The 18,844-nt window shown below is 47.1% G+C and overlaps 1 protein-coding gene across 1 annotated transcript in view; it reads left to right on the plus strand.

The window, feature by feature from the left end:
* Nucleotides 1–18,844, plus strand: part of LOC129702941 (tolloid-like protein 1) — a 349,110-nt gene that overhangs the window by 151,654 nt on the left and 178,612 nt on the right. The window contains exons 6-7 of the mRNA XM_055645048.1: nt 4,020–4,137; nt 18,488–18,666. Coding sequence (XP_055501023.1) covers nt 4,020–4,137; nt 18,488–18,666 — 297 coding nt within the window. The remainder of the gene's footprint in view (nt 1–4,019; nt 4,138–18,487; nt 18,667–18,844) is intronic.

The following is an 18,844-nucleotide window of genomic DNA, read 5'->3' on the forward strand; positions in this document are numbered from 1 at the left end:
ACGCTGTTCCTCCAATTTGTGCTTTGGCCTCACTCTGACAATGGAGGAGACCTAGGGCAGAAAGGTCAGTGTGAGAATGGGAAGGAAAGTTAAAATGTCTAGCAACCGGGAGCAACTTGGTTATTAGACACTTTAATTCCCATTCCCATTTCCACACTGACCTTTCTGTCCTAGGCCACCTCCATTGGCACGGGGAACATACAATCTCAACACAAGCAGCACCCGAGGTCGGGATTGAACCCAGACCTCTGGCAGTGCAAGGCCAGTGGCACTGCCCACTGCACCATTTTGCCACCCCACAGATCAAGCCTTGACAGGTAGACTGCATTGAAATGCTTTTGTCTGCCGTGTTTTTGGAAGTGGAACCAGGGGTGTTGTTTCCCAGAATACAAAACATAGGTTTAGTGTAAATGGGTGGTTGATGTTCATCACGGACTCAGTGGGCCAAAGGACTTGTTTCCACGCTGTATCTCTCATTGATTCTATGAGATGCCTGCCCTAGATAATTCAGGGCCAACTATAACATAATGAAAGTTCTAGGTTTGAAAAGTTTTGAAAATGTTCAAGATCAAGGCCATAGAATCAGCCAACTCTGATAAATTAATCTGATATGATAGTGGAATTTAAGAGGCTTATGGTAGACACATGGAAGAGCAGGGAGTAAAGGGATATGTATCAAATGTAGCAGGCTGATGAGATCAATTTAACTTGGCATCACGTTCGGCACAATTCTTGTTTTAATTTACGTTTGCGTAAAGCTCAAATTCTTGATCGGTACGGGTGTCAGAGGTTATAGGGAGAAGGCAGGAGAATGGGGTTAGTAGGGAGAGATACATCAGCCATGATTGACTGGCAGAGTAAACTTGATGGTAGTCTACTCCTACCACTTATGGCCTTATGACAACCATTGTTAGCCAAGAGGCCCATTCAATAGACAATAGGTGCAGGAGTAGGCCATTCGGCTCCTCGAGCGAGCCAACACCTCCATTCAATGTGATCATGCCTGATCATCCACAATCAGTCCCCCGTTCCTACCTTCTCCTCATATCCCTTGACTCCACTATCTTTAAGAGCCCTATCTAGCTCTCTCTTGAAAGCATCCAGAGAAACAGCCTCCACCGCTCTCTGGGGCAGAGACTAACAACTCTCTGTGTGAAAAAGTGTTTCCTCATCACCGTTCTAAATGGCCTACCCCATTCTTCAACTGTGGCCCCCTGGTTTCCAACATCGAGAACCTGTTTCCTGCCTCTAGAGTGTCCAAACCCTTAATAATCTTATATGTTTCAATAAGATCCCCTCTCATCATAAATTCCAGAGTATACAAGCCCAGCTGCTCCATTCTCTCAGCATATGACAGTCCCACCATCCCGGGAATTAACCTGGTGAACCTTCGCTGCACTCCCTCAATAGCAAGAATGTCCTTCCTGTGCTTGATGTTCTATATTCTATGTTCTATTTAGTGATCAGATTTCTTGGCCTGCTCTTAAATACTAGAGTCCCCATTCCATCATGTGTAGTTGAGATGGATTTGGAGGAGAGCAGTTTTTTCGGGAGGTGAAGGCATTTCTTCCCTTCTTGTAAAGCTCAAATTGAAAGATGAAAGAGTAACATAGTCACCTTTCTTCCTGACTTATTTAATTGGATGACATAGCACAGGCGATTAGCAATGGGCCACAAGCCAACTTTAATATCTTCTTTGACCAAATTCAAAGAACAAAAGATACCCACTGAACGAACGTAAGATGTAAATTGGGTCTTTTTGTAATCTGTTTACATAATATTGAGAGGCATAGATACGATAGATGGTCAGAACTCTTTTCCTAGGGTGGAAATGACAAGGATTAGAGTGCATCGCTTTCAGGTGAGAGGGCCAAAATCTAAATGAGATGTACGGTTTATGGCAAGTTTTTTTACACAGAGAGTGGTGGGTGCCGGGAACATGCTGCTAGGGGTGGAGGCAGATAGTAACAATTAAGAGTTTTACATAGCCACATGGATTTGCAAGAAATAGAGGGATATGGATAACATGGAGGTAGAGGAGATTAGTTTAACCTGACATTATGCTTGACTCAGACATGGTGGGCAGAACAGCCTGTTTTTGCACTGTACTGATTGAATGAATTAATGAATGAATGAATGAATGCTTTCTTGTCACATGTGACAAGTCACAGTTAAATTATTTGATTCCATACCCAAGGTATGTAAATATTCACCACATAAAGGGCACTGACAAAGTTACAAAGTATACCGCGGCAGGTCCACCTTTGTACTCCCCACATCTCCCCCTCCCTCTTCCACCTCCCTCATTGCAGTCCCACGCACGCCGGGTCCTCCTTTCTTCCCGGCGATGAGTCCTCTGACTTACATGTGGCCCGTCCAGGACTGCCGGTGCCCTCATCGACGATCGTTGACCCAGCCTCTGTCGGCTGTGGGGCCCCACCAACCCTCCAGGCCCCACCAACCCTCCAGGCCCCACCAACTCTCCAGGCCCCACTGACCCGCGAGGCTCCGGTGAGCCGCCAGCTCAGGCACGGGCTCCACCGCCTGGCTACTCCGTGGCCTCCTTCCGAGGCATCTGCTCTGTGTTAATGCAGGACATTAGCAGTGTTGGGACTGCCAGGCTTGCAGGAGATTTGTTTGGGCAGAATAGTTGTGGCATTCAGAAATTATGTTTTGGTTGATGGCCACCTCATGGGATGAGGACAGTGATGGGAAAATTACATGGCTGCCTTGTGTGGACAGACTAAATACACTGATGGCAAATGGCTCCAGTAGTTACTATTTACCTTTGAAGTCACAGGCGACCCAGGATGGGAAATGAAGGCACCTTGATGGAGGGTGTGCTCTGTCTCCAGAGGCAAACCCACACACATTGAATGAAATGAGCATCCAAGAATAAAGCAGGATCATTTCATTTCTGTCATTAGCGCTGCCATTAAGTTTCAACAAACTCTTCCACGATCATCAACCTAGTCTCTAGCAGCTACGGGGGGTCCACCGTCCCACGACGCCCTACCGACCCGTGAGGCCCCATGACCCGTGAACCCCCCCGACCCACAAGGCCCCATTGACCCCATGTTTTAATTGGCATGTTTTTTGTCTCATCTTCTTTCACTCTGTGAGGAATTAAGGAAGATAGGTTTAATACAGGAAAGGTGCACAGGGGTTAAATAAAAAAAATAGCCTGTGTTGTGAATGAATGACTGAATGAATGAATTAATTAATTATTTAATACCTTATTGTCACAAGTGAAAAGTCACAGTGAAATTCTTTGCTTGCATACCCAAGGTATGCAAATAGTCACCACATAAAGGGCACTGACAAAGTTCCAAAGCATGCACAATGGTGGTGAAGGTAGAAGGAGCCACGTAGCGTACTCCTGCTAGTGAATAGGAGAATGTCCCTTGTGCTTGCTCCAGAATACAATAAAATGTGGACATTCTGATATATTACAGCCAAAGGATGTGTTAGCTCGAAATTCCTCTCAAGGCAGGTAATGATTCTGGAGTAGTGTCATAAGAAGTTTTTAACAGAGCCAATATAGGCAAACACGATAGCTAGTGTATGATGTGACCTTGAGCAAAGTAATGACTTTCTGCAGGAACTCAGCAGGCCAGGCAGCACCTGCAGAGGATTGGAGAGCAGCAGGAATCACAGAGGGGGAGCAGTGAGATCGGGTCTCACAGATCTCCTGTTGCAGAGTGAGGAAGGGTTCTGACCCAAACCGTTCTCGGGCCCTGTCCTGTCCATATTTGCCACCTACCCTGGCGAGTTGCTCCACCACCTCGTTTTTCAAACACAAAGGCAATACGGAAGTGAACGACAATTTGTTAACGCAATAAGAATTTAGTTTATTTTACAGGAGGTGTCAATTGTCAATTCAACTCTTCTCTTGCAGCAGAAATTTGGGCTGCTGTGCTGTTCAGATAACTTTAAAAAATGAAACCAATGTAAGCATCTGCTCTTTAGTGCTTGACTGGTACGATGCAATTTCTCAGTTAGTATTCTAACTCCTCTAGGTAGCCAGCGGGCAATGTTCAAACAAGCCATGCGGCACTGGGAAAAATACACGTGTGTTACTTTCATAGAACGGGCAGATGAAGAAAGTTACATTGTCTTCACGTACAGACCGTGTGGGTAAGCTGAAGCTGTTCTTTTCTTCTCCTCAGCAATTTTAATTTGCTAACAAATTGGACCGAACACATTTAAGGTGTAGATTCATTATTCACTCTGTAATGTTAACCTCACGCCATTATTTCAGCTGCTTAACAGAATGACATAGACTACAATGGCTTCTTTGTCAAAAGTGTTTAGCAGGCATCAATTAGCCATACTTCCTGGGATTTTCTCGGCCCTAATCCCCTTTTCTACCATTTGTTTCTTTCTGCGCAGCTGAAAATGAATTATTTTTTTGGCAGATTGCAAATCTGCGTGTACCTGCTCTGTCATTATTTGCTTTCCACCATTTGTTGATCTTTCCTTGTCACTAATGATCTGTAAGCTAACATGAAATGGAATTAATGACTGCTGCAAATTGACTTGGAAGGAAACTGCAGGCACCAGTTGCATTAGTGCTTCCACACCTCAAGAAAAAAATTATTTAAATAGAATCCCGAATTTCCTGGAATTTGATGGTATTTCTTGAAATTTAAGTCTTCCCCAACTGTGCAAGTGCGACTGCCGCCCCAACTGCGCACGCACGGATACCGGGCTCACTGCGTACACGCGGGGTGACGGCGTCATTTTGCGTCCCTACCGTGTCACCAGCACCATTTTCTATTGTGACGTAGCTGACGGGCCTCCCCCAACTGCGCATGCTTGCTTTTTCTCCACAAACCATCCGGATTGCCCCTTCACATGCCGGATGCGGAAATTTCCCAAATTATTTAATTTCCCTAAATTTACCCGAAGACACCCAGAATTTCCCGAATTTCGGGTAATTTCCTTCAAAGTGGAAACACTGGGCCGCACAGTTCACAGGATGTCATGGTGTCAATTTGCAAGCTGATTATTTGCAGGTATAAGCATGTTTAATAAAGTTTACTGTTTGTGTACTGTGCTAGTCAGATATTACTCTGTACCATTTTTAAACTATATGTACGATGCTGCGACTTAGAGTGGAAGGTCTGGCGACTGGCTCTGAATACATGGAATAGCATTTCCACTGTGTTTGAAAAGTTGGTACCATGTGCATGCTAAAATAAGTAATGGCTCTTTTGTCACCAGATGAATTAATTCCTGGTTCCTTGGTGTGTTTTTTTTCTGTTAAGGTGTTTTCTCTCAGTCTCTCCTGCTTCTTGAACATGCCTCAATTTTTGTACATTAATTTGCTTGCTCATTCGCACACTTGCTCTCTGATGTTCTGATCATCCGTTCACACTGGTTCCATGTTATCCCTCATCCCTACACCCAGGTGCAATTTAGGAGCAGCCAATTAACCTTGAAACCCGCACGTTTCTGAAATGTGGGAGAATTGTGTGCAGTTTTGGTCTCCAAATTTGCGGAAGGACATTCTTGCTATTCAGTGAGTGCAGCCTAGGTTCACAAGGGATGGCGGGACTGTCATATGCTGAGAGAATGGAGAGGCTGGGCTTGTATACTCTGGAATTTAGGATGAGAGGGGATATTTTTGATACATATAAGATTATTAAGGGTTTGGACACGGTAGACGCAGGAAACATGTTCCCATGTTGCGGGGAGTCCAGAACCAGGGGCCACAGTTTAGAGCGGGGATGAGAAAAAAACTTTTTCACTCAGGTTGTGAATCTGTTGAATCTGTTGAATTCTCTGCCTCAGGTGGCAGTGGAGACCAATTCTCTGTATGCTTTCAAGCGAGAGCTAGATAGAGCCCTTAAAGATAGCGGAGTCAGGGGATATGGAGAAAAGGCAGGAACGGGGTACTGATTGTGGATGATCAGCCATGATCACAATGAATGGTGGTGCTGGCTTGAAGGGCCGAATGGCCTGCTCCTGCACCTATTGTCTATTGGAACCCGGAGAAAACCCACTCAGTCATGGGTAGAACGTGCAAACTCCACACAGAAAGCACCTGAGGCCAAGTTTCAGGCACTGTGAGACAGCAACTCCACCAGTTACACCACTATGCCGCCCTCAAAGTGGTTGGGTGATTGACTGAAAGCATTCTCTTCTGTTTGCCATGTTTGTAAACAATTATTTCATTCATTATATGTACAGTGAACACATTCAGGACTGTATTTCTTAATGCCATTAAGAATTTGTACCATTGATTCAGTGCTTTCTCCTTCAATGCATCAAGGTCACTCCTTTATAATCATGCATCCATGGGAAGCAATGCCATTTTAAAGCAATTGCACTGACACCTCTTTTCAAATTAACACATGCTTCCCCTCAGGCTTGTACACATTCCAACACCACCAGTTTGAGACAATAGTCATTTACTGCATTTCAACTTCCAAACAGGATTGCAGCAATGCCATGTTTATGGGAAGCAACAATGTACTGTGCTTCCCTGCTGCTGCTCCCTGCAGGTTTGCTGAATGGATGGATTGTTGCAGCCACTCATTGCATATGCAGGCCAGGTTTAAGAACCTAGATCAGTACAGCACAGGAACTGCCCTTTCAGACCATAATCTCTGTGTCGAACATGAGGTCAAATTACTCTAATCTCGTCTGTCTACACGTAATCCACATCCCTCCACTCCCTGCACATCCACGAGCCTTCAAAAGCCTTTTAAATGCCATTATTGTGCACCACACATCTCCCTTAAACTTTGCCTTTATCACTGAAAAAGGGTCTCGACCCAAAACGTCACCCATTCATTCTATCCAGAGATGCTGCCTGTCCCGCTGAGTTATTCCTGCTTCTTGTGTCTATCTTCACAAAACCTCTAGTCTTTAGCATTTTCTTTGGCTCTCATAATTTGATATACTTCTTTCAGATCTCCCCTCAGCCTCTGATGCTCCAGAAAAAAACATCCAAGTCTGTCCAATATCTCCTTATAACTGATATCCTTCAATCCAGGTTGCATTCTGGTAAATCCTTCCCAAAGCCTCCATATCCTTGTTGTAATTGGGCAACCATAACTGCACACAAAACTGCACACAACTGTGGCTTAACCAAAGTTGCCACATGACTTCCTGACTCTTGTACTCAATGTGCCGACCAATGAAGGCAAATATTGTATACCATATGCCTTCTTTACCACTTTATGTACTGTACATGTAGCAGCACTAAGGGAGCTGTGGGCTTAAAGTTCCAGCTACTCTTGTGCATGCAGCACTGTCTTAACAGCTACGCAGCATCGAGGATTAGACACATGCATGAAGAAGGCCTTCGTCATTACACTCACTGGATTACATGACCCTTCCCTAAATGGAGAAGCCGAGTTTACTATGCAGCCTGACACCCGCGGTGGCACAGCGGTAGAGTTGCCGCTAGAAACCCGGGTTCGATCCCGACAACGGGTGCTTGTCTGTACGTTCTCCCCGTGACCTGCTTGGGTTTTCTCTGAGATCTTCGGTTTCCTCCCACACTCCAAAGATGCTTTGTAAGTTAATTGGCTTGGGTATAAGTGTAAATTGTCCCTTGTGTGTGTATATGATAGTGCAAATGAACGGAGATCGCTGGGAGGCGCGGACTTTAAACTTAAACTAAAACCCAGGTCTCGTCAACTCAACACAGAAACCTTGGAATTAAATTGGTGTCTGCCAAGGTTGAATTACAAGATGAGTTCATACAAATCTTGTTTATTACTTTGGAAGCATCAATCACCGGTGAACCACTATGCCATTTAACTTTGCTAAGTGAGTGATAGGATGAACCTAAATATCATGATCCACTTTTTATACCTCACATTGTCTCGGCAAGGCCAGCACTATAATCAAGGATGAGTCGCACCATGGCCACTCCCCCTTCTCCCCTCTCCCATCGGGCAAAAGTTATAGAAGTGTGAAAACGCACACCTCCAGATTCAGGGACAGTTTCTTCCCAGCTGTTAGCAGGCAACTGAATCATCCTACTGCAACTAGAGAGCAGTGCTGATCTACTAGCTACCCCTGGAAACCCTCTGACTATCTTTGAACAGACTTTACTGCTTTATCTTGTACATAATGTTTTTCACATTATTCCTTTCATCATGTATCGGTCAAGTGTGATTGGCTCGATTGAAATCATTTAATGTCTTTCCGCTGACTGGTTAGCACGCAACACTGCTTTTAATTGTTCCTTGGTACACGTGACAATAAACTCAACTCAACAAAACTATACTCTTGAGGGAAGTTTCATGAAGCCCAGTAGCTCAGTTCATTCAGTTTATTATTGTCAAGTGCGAAGAAGGGCCTCAACCCAAAATGTCCCCCATTCCTTCTCTCCAGAGATGCTGCCTGTCCCGCTGAGTTACTCCAGTTTTTTGTGTCTATCTTTAGTTTATTGTCACATGTACAGTGGTACTTTTGTTGCATGAAATACTTTTGTTACGTGCTAACCAGCCAGCAGAAAGACAATACATGATTACAATCGAGCCAGTCACAGTGTACAGATACATAATAAGGGAATAATGTTTAGTGCAAGATAAAGCCAGCAAAGTCCAATCAAAGATAGCCCGAGGGTCCCCGATGAGGTAGATGGTAGTTCAGCACTGCTCTCTGGTTGTGGTAGGATGGTTCAGTTGCCTGATAACAGCTGGGAAGAAATTCTCCCTGAATCTGGAGGTATGCGTTTTCACACTTCTGTACCCTTTGCCTGCTGGGAGAAGGGAGAAGAGGGAGTGGCCAAGGTGCGACTCATCCTTGATTATGCTGCTGGCCTTGCCGAGGCAACTTGAAGTATAAATGGAGTCAATGGAAGGGAGGTTGGTTTTTGTGATAGTCTGGGCTGCGTCCACAATTCTCTGCAATTTCTTGTGGTCTTGGATGGAGCTGTTCCCAAACCAAGCTGAGGTGCATCCGCTCCTAGTACCTTGAACAGCTTGCCACTCTTCATGTATGAGACTGGGAAGTGAATGCTGGAGCATAGCCTCCAACACATGAGCTGCTGGTTACTTGCTTCTCATCGCAGGGATGAGGAAGCCGAATATTTGTACCTGATCACCCCAGCAATGGTGTCTCACTGAATTAATCCATGACCTTCTTGAGCAAAATGCTCTCTTTGGTTTGCTTGAGGTTGGCCAAAACAGGACAGCTTCTAGTGGGGGAAACATAACCAGCCTTTGTAATTCTAAGTAGTGGGGAATTGGGTTTAGTTTAGTTTAGAGATGCAGGGTGGAAATAGGCCCTTCGGCCCACCGGGTCCGCGCCGACCAGCGATCCCTGCCCACTAACACTATCCTACACACACTAGGGACAATTTTACATTGATATCAAGCCAATTAAAGACATATGGGCAGGTACTTAGATAGGAAAGGAATAGAGGAAACAAGCTTAACACTGGCATTTGGGATTTACGTGGATAGACAACACAGTCAGCATAGACTGAAGGGCCTGTTCCTGTGCAGTACAACTCAGTTTAGTTTTGTTTAATCAAATTCCTTGTATGCTTCCATACTTGGCTAATAAATTAATTACAATTACAATTAATTACAGTTACAATTAACTGCATCAGGCAAGTCTATGCCAATCCCCTATCCAACCATTTTAACTCAATGTTTTAGTGACGTTGGTCAGCTGAATTTCAGCTTCCAAACAGCATTCCATGTTGTTGGAAAGCAATAAAGTACAGTGATTCACTGCTGCTACTCTCCGCACATTTGCTGAATGGATAGATTGTTGTAGTACAGCAGCAACAATGGGAGATGCCTGATGCTGCCATGTTGTTATGCTCCCATTTGAAGTGAAGAGAGATACTGAAAACACTCAGCTGGTACTATAATTCATTTTCTGCCACGTCGAATGCCGGGAGGCTTGACATTCATCGTTCGGCAGTGAATGCCGGAAACTGTCTCTTCTTTTGGATATAAGTGATAGGAGCAAAATTAGGCCATTCGGTCCACCATGTCTATTCCGCCATTCAATCATGGCTGATCTCTCTCTCCCTCCTAACCCCATTCTCCTGCCTCCTCCCCATAACCCTTGACACCCTTATGAATCAAGAACCTAGCTACCTCTGCCTTAAAAATATCCATTGACTTGGTCTCCACAGCCTTCTGCGGCAAAGAATATGCCGAGCAAATGCTGATGTAAAGTGTTGGCCTGAATCTTGGTGCTCCACAGTTTTGTGCAGTGCCAGCCCATTCAGAATTTCTTCCTACTGTTAGTAGCTGACTAATGTTAGTAAAAAATAGTTAAAATGCCTGGAAAACGGATTATCCATGCCAACATTTGCCAGACTGCTAATCATGGGAGTGCCAGGTCTGTACTCACTCCAACTTCACCCCAGTGTTAAACAATTGCAGACATTTGCGCACCAGATCTGTACGCCAGTGTTAGAAGGTGTCAGGTCATTGCCCAAAATAATTCTGCTCAGCGTTACATGGTGCCTGACGCATGTTAACTACACTATACCCACATTGGGTGGTCACGGTGGCGCAGCGGTAGAGTTGCTGCCTTACAGCGCTTGCAGCACCGGAGACCCGGGTCCGATCCCGACTATGGTTGCTATCTGTATGCAGTTTGTATGTCCTCCCCGTGACCTGCGTGGGTTTTCTCTGAGATCCTCAGTTTCCTCCCACACTGCAAAGATGTGTAGGCAAATTGACTTTGTATCAATGTAAATTGTCCCTAGTGTGTGTCAGATAGTGTTAGTGTGCAGGGATCGCTGGTCGGTGTGGACTCGGTGGGCCGAAGGGCCTGTTTCCGCACTGTATCTCTAAACTAAACTAAACTGGATATGGGCTAGACCTGGATTTTGTCCCAGCCAGTAGGGAAAGGAACTCAAACATGATTCCTGCATCTTTGGTCACTGAGTACCTCACCACAGTTTCCATTCCTGGATTGGTTTGAATTCTGGTGTGGAGTTTCACATTGGATCTATCCCGTAGCCCTGTGTATACCAGCCATGTGTACCGGCAGACCCACATTCAAGAAGGGTGTGGTCCTTGCAAAATTGGCTCCAAATCCCATCTCTTGCCTGCAGCATTTTGCCTGAAGGTGGCAAGAACAGGACAATTTGAGGTTGGGTCTCCCCAGTCTGCAAGCCCAGGTGTTGTGGGCATCCCTACAGCTGGCACGGTGAATAGACAAACAGGACGCAAGCACAACCACGAGGACTGCACTGAAGTCCATTGTAGGGTTTGTAGGTTAATTGGCTTGGTGTATGTGTGTGTGTGTGTGTGTAAATTGTCCCTAGTGGGTGTAGGATAGTGTTAGTGTGCAGGGATCGCTGGTCGGTGCGGACTCATTGGGCCGAAGGGCCTGTTTCTGTGCTGTATCTCTAAACTAAACTAAGGTTGAGCAGCCCCCCCCCCCCCCCCCCCCCCCCCTGTAGAATAGCTGTTGGAAAGGGCCATGACAAATACATTTACACAGATGCTCTCTGAAATCACTTGCCTTAACCTTGGTAGAATCCCCAGGGGCACTGTCTTCCTGCTAATATTCTGGGTGATCACTGTCAAATATCTGCTCCTCACTGTACGATAGCCGTTACAGTGGCTATTCACCCACCAGCCTGTGGAGACAGACACAAAATGCTGGAGTAACTCAGCGGGACAGACAGCATCTCCGGAGAGAAGGAATGGGTGACGTTTCGGATCGAGACCTTTCTTCAGACTGAGTCAGGGGAGAGGGAGTCTAGAGACATGGAAGGGTAAGGTGTGAAAACAACAGATCAAAGCAGACGATGCAAAGTAAATGTAGAAGGGTTTATTGTTAACTGAGGGGAAGGTGACAAGGCGGCATCCGATTAGTAAAATATAATCAGAAGGACAGTGAAACTAGTCGGAGAACTAGCGTGGGGGAGGGATGGAGAGAGGAAAAGCAAGGGTTACTTGAAGTTGGTGAAATCAAATTTTCATACTGCTGCCCAAGCGAAATATGAGGTGCTGTTCCTCCAATTTGCGCTGGGCCTCACTCTGACAATGGAGGAGGCCCAGGACAGAAAGGTCAGTGTGGGAATGGAAGAGGGAGTTAAAATGTTTGGCAACCGGGAGATCAGGTAGGTTTAGGCGGACTGAGCAGAGATATTCAACGAAACGATCACCTGGTCTCACCGATACATAGGAGTCCACACCTGGATCAGCAGATACAGTAGATGAGGTTTGAGGAGTTGCAAGTGACTGTGCAGTCCTCCGTGCAGAGGTCTTTGTTTAAACTCTGCATATCATAGGTCAGTTGAGGAGGAACCCAGGGGGAATCTTCTGCAATGTTTTAACTCGTAGTGACTGAGATTAATTGCATGGTCTGTTTAACTATTCATTGAATTTCAATGAGGTCCCCCGTTAACCTTCTAAACTCTAGCGAGTACAGGCCCAGTGCTGTTAAACGCTCATCATATGTTCACCCAATCATTCTTGGGATCATTCTCGTAAACCTCCTCTGGACCCTCTCCAAAGCTAACCCATCCTTCCTCACAAATGGGGCACATAACTGCTCACAACACTCCAAATGCATTCCGATCAGTGCCTTATAAAGTCTCAACATTACATCCCTATTTTTATATTCTAGTCCTCTCGAAATAAATGCTAGCATTAATTGCTGCTGATTCAACTTACAAATTAACTATTTGGGAACCCTGCACCAACACTCCCAAGTCCCTTTGCACTTCCGATTTCTGAATTCTCTCCCCATTTAGAAAGTAATCTACGCCTTTATTCCTACTGCCAAAATACACTGTATTCCCTCTGCCACTTCTCAGCCCATTCTCACAACCTGTCCAAGTCCTTCTGCAGAGTCCTTGCTTTCTCCAGCTGCGTTGTCCCCTCCACCTACCTTCGTATCATCTGCAAGCCTGGCCACAAAGTCTTCAATCCCCTCGTCCAAATCATTGACATTACACAACGTGAAGAGCAGCGACTCCAGCACCGACCCCTGTAGAACTCCGCTAGTCACTGGCAGCCAGCCAGAAAAAGCCCCCTTTATTGCCACTGCCATCTTCTGCCATCCAGCCATCCTGCTATCCATGCTCATATCCACCCTTTGATACCGTGGGCGCTCAACTTCATTAACAGCCTCACGTTGCGGTACCTTATCAAAGGCCTTCTGAAAGTCTGGGTAAACAACATCCACTGACTCTCCTTTGTCTGTCCTGCTATTTACTTCCTCAAAGAATTCCAGCAGGTTTTTCAGTCAACATCTCTCCTTCACAAAGCCATGCTAACTTTGGCCTATTTTATCACGAGCTTCTAAGTACGAAGAAACCTCATCCTTTATAATGGACTCTAATATCTTACCAGCAATCAGTAGTAATTGAGGTCCTTCACCTTACTCTTCCTGAGCACTGGTATTGGTGATGCATTTTTAAAGCAGGTGGGAACCTCAGACCTCAGTAATGAGAGGTTGAAGAGGTCTGCAAAACCTTCAGCCAGTTGGTCTGCACAGGTTTTCAGAACGTGATAAGGTATACCATCAGACGTCCAGACACTTTCCGAGAGTTCACCTTCCAGGAGGATCTCCTGACGACGGCCTCGGTGACTGAGATTATAATACCATCAGGGGCTATGGGGGCTCGGGAAGGCACATCAGTGTTCTCCCCATCAAAGCGCGAATAGAATCATTGCACCTCTCACGTGCGCCCCCTGCTCGGGAGAACCTTCCCTTGGTTGAGGGGCATCATTACTGTGCTCAGCACCTCAATGTCCAGAAGCAGAAGGAACCGGGACTGTGGTCCTCCCCACAAAGCCTTCACTTCACATTGGCTACACCAAGGTTCAGTCCATCCCTTAGGATGTTCTCCTGCAGTCTGGAACGGACCAGTCGGCAACATTCCCTTACGGACATCTCGCTGTGCTGTTCGACCAACAGGTCTCAGGTAAATCAAAGAGCATCTTTCACAGAGTTAATGGCCTCTCAGCGACACTTTATCTCCATCCCCAAGCGTGTCCTTGTGAACAGCCTCTAGATCAGAAACTGCAGTCATCAGCTGCCTGGGATGAAACCTCAGAAGGTAGTTTGGTCCTTTCTCCAGAACCTCTTTGGAGATCCCCACTCCGCATAGAAGCAGGCAACCATCTCCTCTCCACAGCTAGCATCGCAAGGGGATATTTGGGAGGAAGACCAACCCATGCCAAGGTACTTTTTCCTGCAACTGCAAGAGATGTAACACGTGTCCATATACCTCATCCCTCACCTCCATCCAGGGATCCCAGCTGTCTTTCCAGGTGAGACAGAGGCTCACGTGCTCCTCATCTAACCTCATCTACTGCAGCCAGTGCTCCCAATGAGGCCCTCTGTACGTTGGTGAGAACAAGAGTAGACTTGGCGACTGTTTCGTCAACCACTTGCGCTTGGTCCTCATAGGATGATGGGATCTCCCAGTCGAGAACCGTTTTAACTCCTCTTCCCAATTCCTTATTGACCTTTCTGTCGTGGACCTCCTCCATTGCCAGAGGGAGGCCACATGCAAACATTCTGCTTGGCTACCTTATAATCCAATGGCATGAATACTGAATTCTCCTATTTAAGGTAACTACAAAACCCTCCATGCACTCCCTTCTTCCACCCTAATGCCCCCGCCCACCCTTTCCTCCCCCTCCCCCACTGGGACATGCACCAATGTTTCCCTTCCCCTCCCCTTTCCCTTCTACATAAATTCCTTCCTCAATAGAATAGAATAGAATAGAATAGAATAGCCTTTTATTTGTCATTCAGACCGAAGTCTGAACGAAATTTAAGCAGTCATACATACAATAAAAAACAACAATAAACACATATTAACATCCACCACAGTGAGGCCACCAACATCTCCTCACTGTGATGGAGGCAAAAGTCTTAGGTCTGCAGTCTCTTCCCTCCTCTTCTCCCTCTGCGCTGAGGCGATACCCCCCCCCCCGGGCGATGTTATAACAGTCCCGCGGCTAAACACCGCGGCCCGGGGTGGTCGTAGCTGCCGCCCACCCAGACCTGCAGATGCAGCCGCTGGCCCGCGGCCGAACCCCGGACTCAGGCCACCGCCGCCAGAACACCGTCCCAGCCACCCTCACGTGAGTAACTGTCGACTTCAGCCTCGGGCCGGGCTGCCCCGACATGGGCGCCGAAGCTTCACTATCAACAACTCTTCAGTCCTTTCGTCTCACACCTTCTGGCCTTTGTCCACAATCAACCTTCCCCCCGCTCACCTGTATTAACCTATTACCTGCCAAACTTTGTCCTGCCTCTCCTCTCTGCCAACTTTCATCCCCCTTCCTCCCCCTACTACAATCAGTCTGAAGAAGGGTTCCGACCCTAAACATTCCTATCCATTTTCTCGAGTGATGCTGCCTGACCCGTTGAGTTACTTCAGCACTTTGTGTCTTCCTTTGTAAACCAGTATTTGCAGTTCCAGGCATCCAATGTATTTTTAATGTCAAATTAGACAAACTTTTTAATTGAAATTAAAAATACATTTTGCTTCTAAACATTTTTTTCTCACCTTTATTATTTCCTCTTGCTAAAAGTTTGAAAAATTCTTATTTTTTTAACCTGGATTAATGCAATTACATCAAATTCTCTTTTCTCCTATTTTCCCAAACCTTTTTTTTAAAAATAGACTAGACTAAGTGTGACCCGTTGAGTCCCTGTCACACAGGAGGCCTGGCCCCCCAACGTAACCCATTCCCCAACGCAATATTCCACCACTCACCCATTCCCCTAATGCAATATTTCACCACTCACCCATAGCGCGTAACTGCGCAGGCTTGGCTCATTTCCCCTCATCCCTGAGCACTCCCTCCCCCCCTCTTCATGTGTGGGAGGGAAGGAGGGGAGAGAAAAGGGGTGCGGTGGGGGGAGTGGGTATATGGACGGGAGTGTGTAGGGGGGAAGGAGGGATGTGGGGGGTGTGTGTGGGAGGAGTGTGTGATTGAGTGTGGGGGGGGGTGGTGTGGGGGGGGTGTGTGTTTGTGTGGGGGTGGGGTGTGTGGGTGTGTGTGGTGGAGGGGTTTGTGGAGGCGGTGGTGTTTGTGGGGGCAGGGGGTGTGTGGGGGCGCGGGGTGTGTGTGAGCGGGAGGCATGTGGGTGGTGGAGGGTGTGAGCGGGGGGTGTGGGCGGGGGGGATGTGTGGGGGTTGGGGTGTGTGGGTGGGATGTGTGGGGGGGGGTATGGGGGGAGGGAGAGTTGTGGGGGGGCGGGTGCTGTGGGGGGGGAGGGAGGGTTGTGAAGGCAAGTGGGGGGTGTGCAGGGCATGGGCTTGTGTGGGCGGGGGGCGAATGTGTGTGGGGGGGTAGGTGTGTGTGTGTGGGGGGGGGGTGTGTGTGTGAGGCGGGGGGGGGGGCTTGTGGGGGGGTGGGGTGTGCAGGGGGGGTGGGGGGTGTGTGGGGTGGGAGTTGTGGGGGGAGAGAGAGGGTGTGTGGGGGGGGGAGGAGAGAGCTTGGAGAAAAGACGGGGAAAGAACCATGGGGAAGAGGGGGGCATCACGGGGAGGGGGGAAGGAGCCAGCGAGGGGGACCAGAGGGTTAGTGATTGGAATTGGCAGTGCGATGGGGACTCACCGCAGTCGTTGTTCGTTTTTCTCCGCCAGGATCAGAGTCGCCGCTTTTCGTTTGGCGACCGACGACATCTCCGACTCTGGGCTGGTTCGGGTCTCCGACGCTGGGCTGCTGCTTGGGGTTGGGCTGCTTGGGGCTGGGCTGCTTGGGGCTGGGCTGCTTGGGGCTAGGTTTGTTTGGGCTGGGCTGCTTGGGGCTGGGCTGCTTGGGGCTGGGCGGCTTGGGGCTGGGCTGCTTGGGGCTGGGCTGCTTGGGGCTGGGCTGCATGGGGGTGGGCTGCTGGGGCTGGGCTGGGCTGCTTCAGGTCCCTCCGAAAGTCCGGTTAGAAACCTGCGCCGGCCACCTTCGCTCTAGTAAAGACGCAATGGGGCAGGAAAGGGCGAACCATCCCCGGGAGTGACAAGGAAAGAGATTAATCCGCGCGGCACTGACTGGCAGGAGAAGAGGTCGATCTGAGCACATGCGGTTTTAAGATTTTTAAACCTCGCTAATTTTTTACGACATTCAACCAATCGGAATGAAACTTGGTGGACTTGCTGCACAGGAGAACAGTGAGTGAATGGTGAAAAATCGTAGCGTTATCGCAAACCATTTTTGCGCAAATAGAAAGACCACCAAACCAGAAGATAACAAGATCAGAGTTTTAGTTATGTATAGAAGAAGATAAATAGATATAGATAGATGTGATAATGACCTATTGAAATAGCGCACACAGGAATTTGACACTAAGCCTTTACCCAGTACAATATAACCTGACGCACTGAAACCCATTACACATAGGAATGACGCTTACAAAATCCCTGAGTGATTGTTTCCAGGTTCGTGACAATGTTACTCTGAACTCTATGACCGATTAATAAAGTAATGAGTGAAAGAAAGACTGGTTCTTAGCCATAAAGATTAGACAGGCCACTGGGGGTATTCACCTGCATTTCATTGAATGGTGTCAGAGGATATTTTACATCCACCTGCAAGCGACAGGTTTTCTGACTCATTCTACAAATAACACCTTCAAAGCACGGTCCCGCCCCACTACAGCAATTGCAAGATTATGACTTCAAGTTGATAGAATAGAGCTTTAAGCCCAAAATGTACTTCTTGCTCTCCTTCAAGTTAGTGGGTGACTCCCTCATAATTATACCTTCATCTAACCCCTTCCTTGGTCCCTCTCTGTAGCATTATAACCTGGGGCGGTCACAGTGGCGCAGCGGTAGAGTTGCTGCCTTACTGCACCAGAGACCCGAGTTCGATCCTGACCACAGGGTGCTGTCTGCACGGAGTTTGTACGTTCTCCCCGTGACCACGTGGGTTTTCTCCGGGTGCTCTGGTTTCCTCCCACACTCCAAAGACATATGCGTTTGTAGGTTAATTGGGTTCAGTAAAATTGTAACTTGTCCCTAGTGTGTGTAGGATCGTGTTAGTGTACAGGGTGATCGCTGGTCGGCACAGACTCAGTGGGCCGGAAGACCTGTTTCCGTGCTGTGTCTCTGAAGTCTAAATAAATTCAAAATGGGAGGCAATAAAGTGGAGGATCGGATCTGTGCTCCAGGGCTCCGTCATCACAGCTTTTATCCACAAGAACCCTAAACATTATTGGACAGCAGATGGTGTAGCAGCTGTTGTCCATCAGGTACACACTGTAATGTTGGTGATACTGACAGACTTATGATTGTAATCATTGTTCGCATAAGCTGATTAATACAATAATAGCTATCCATTGCATGGAGATGTGGGCTCTGTCGATGTTCTGCTATACTGCATCGACTCTGATGCATTGCACTGTAAACCTTCCAGTGCATTTGACTCAATTAAAAAATTGTAAGGTGCAAATTGTGATGGATTTGTCTGTAATTTTGTCCAAAACTCACTCCTGCAAGGTAAACCTATTAACGGCTGCTATCTGAACAGGAAGCTTTGCTGTGATTTAAAGCTAATGGTGTGGTTTTGTTCAACAGGTGTTGCTCCTATGTGGGCAGGCGTGGTAATGGTCCTCAGGCTATTTCGATTGGCAAAAACTGCGACAAATTCGGGATTGTCGTTCACGAACTGGGCCATGTGATCGGGTTTTGGCATGAACACACCAGACCAGACCGAGACGATCATGTGACCATCATTAGAGAAAACATCCAGCCCGGTAATGTTCCACAAAACAAAAAAACACTTCACTCATTTGTCTTATTCATCAATGTGTATCAGTGAATTTGGTGTATTGGTTACCCATTGGGAGCAAAAACCTTCTGTCCGCTGAATGATACAGAGACGATTTCGAGGATGTTGCCAGGACTAGAGGATGTAAGCTATAGGGAGAGGTT

The sequence above is a fragment of the Leucoraja erinacea genome, chromosome 1 (assembly GCF_028641065.1).
Source record: "Leucoraja erinacea ecotype New England chromosome 1, Leri_hhj_1, whole genome shotgun sequence".
NCBI lineage: Eukaryota > Metazoa > Chordata > Chondrichthyes > Rajiformes > Rajidae > Leucoraja > Leucoraja erinaceus.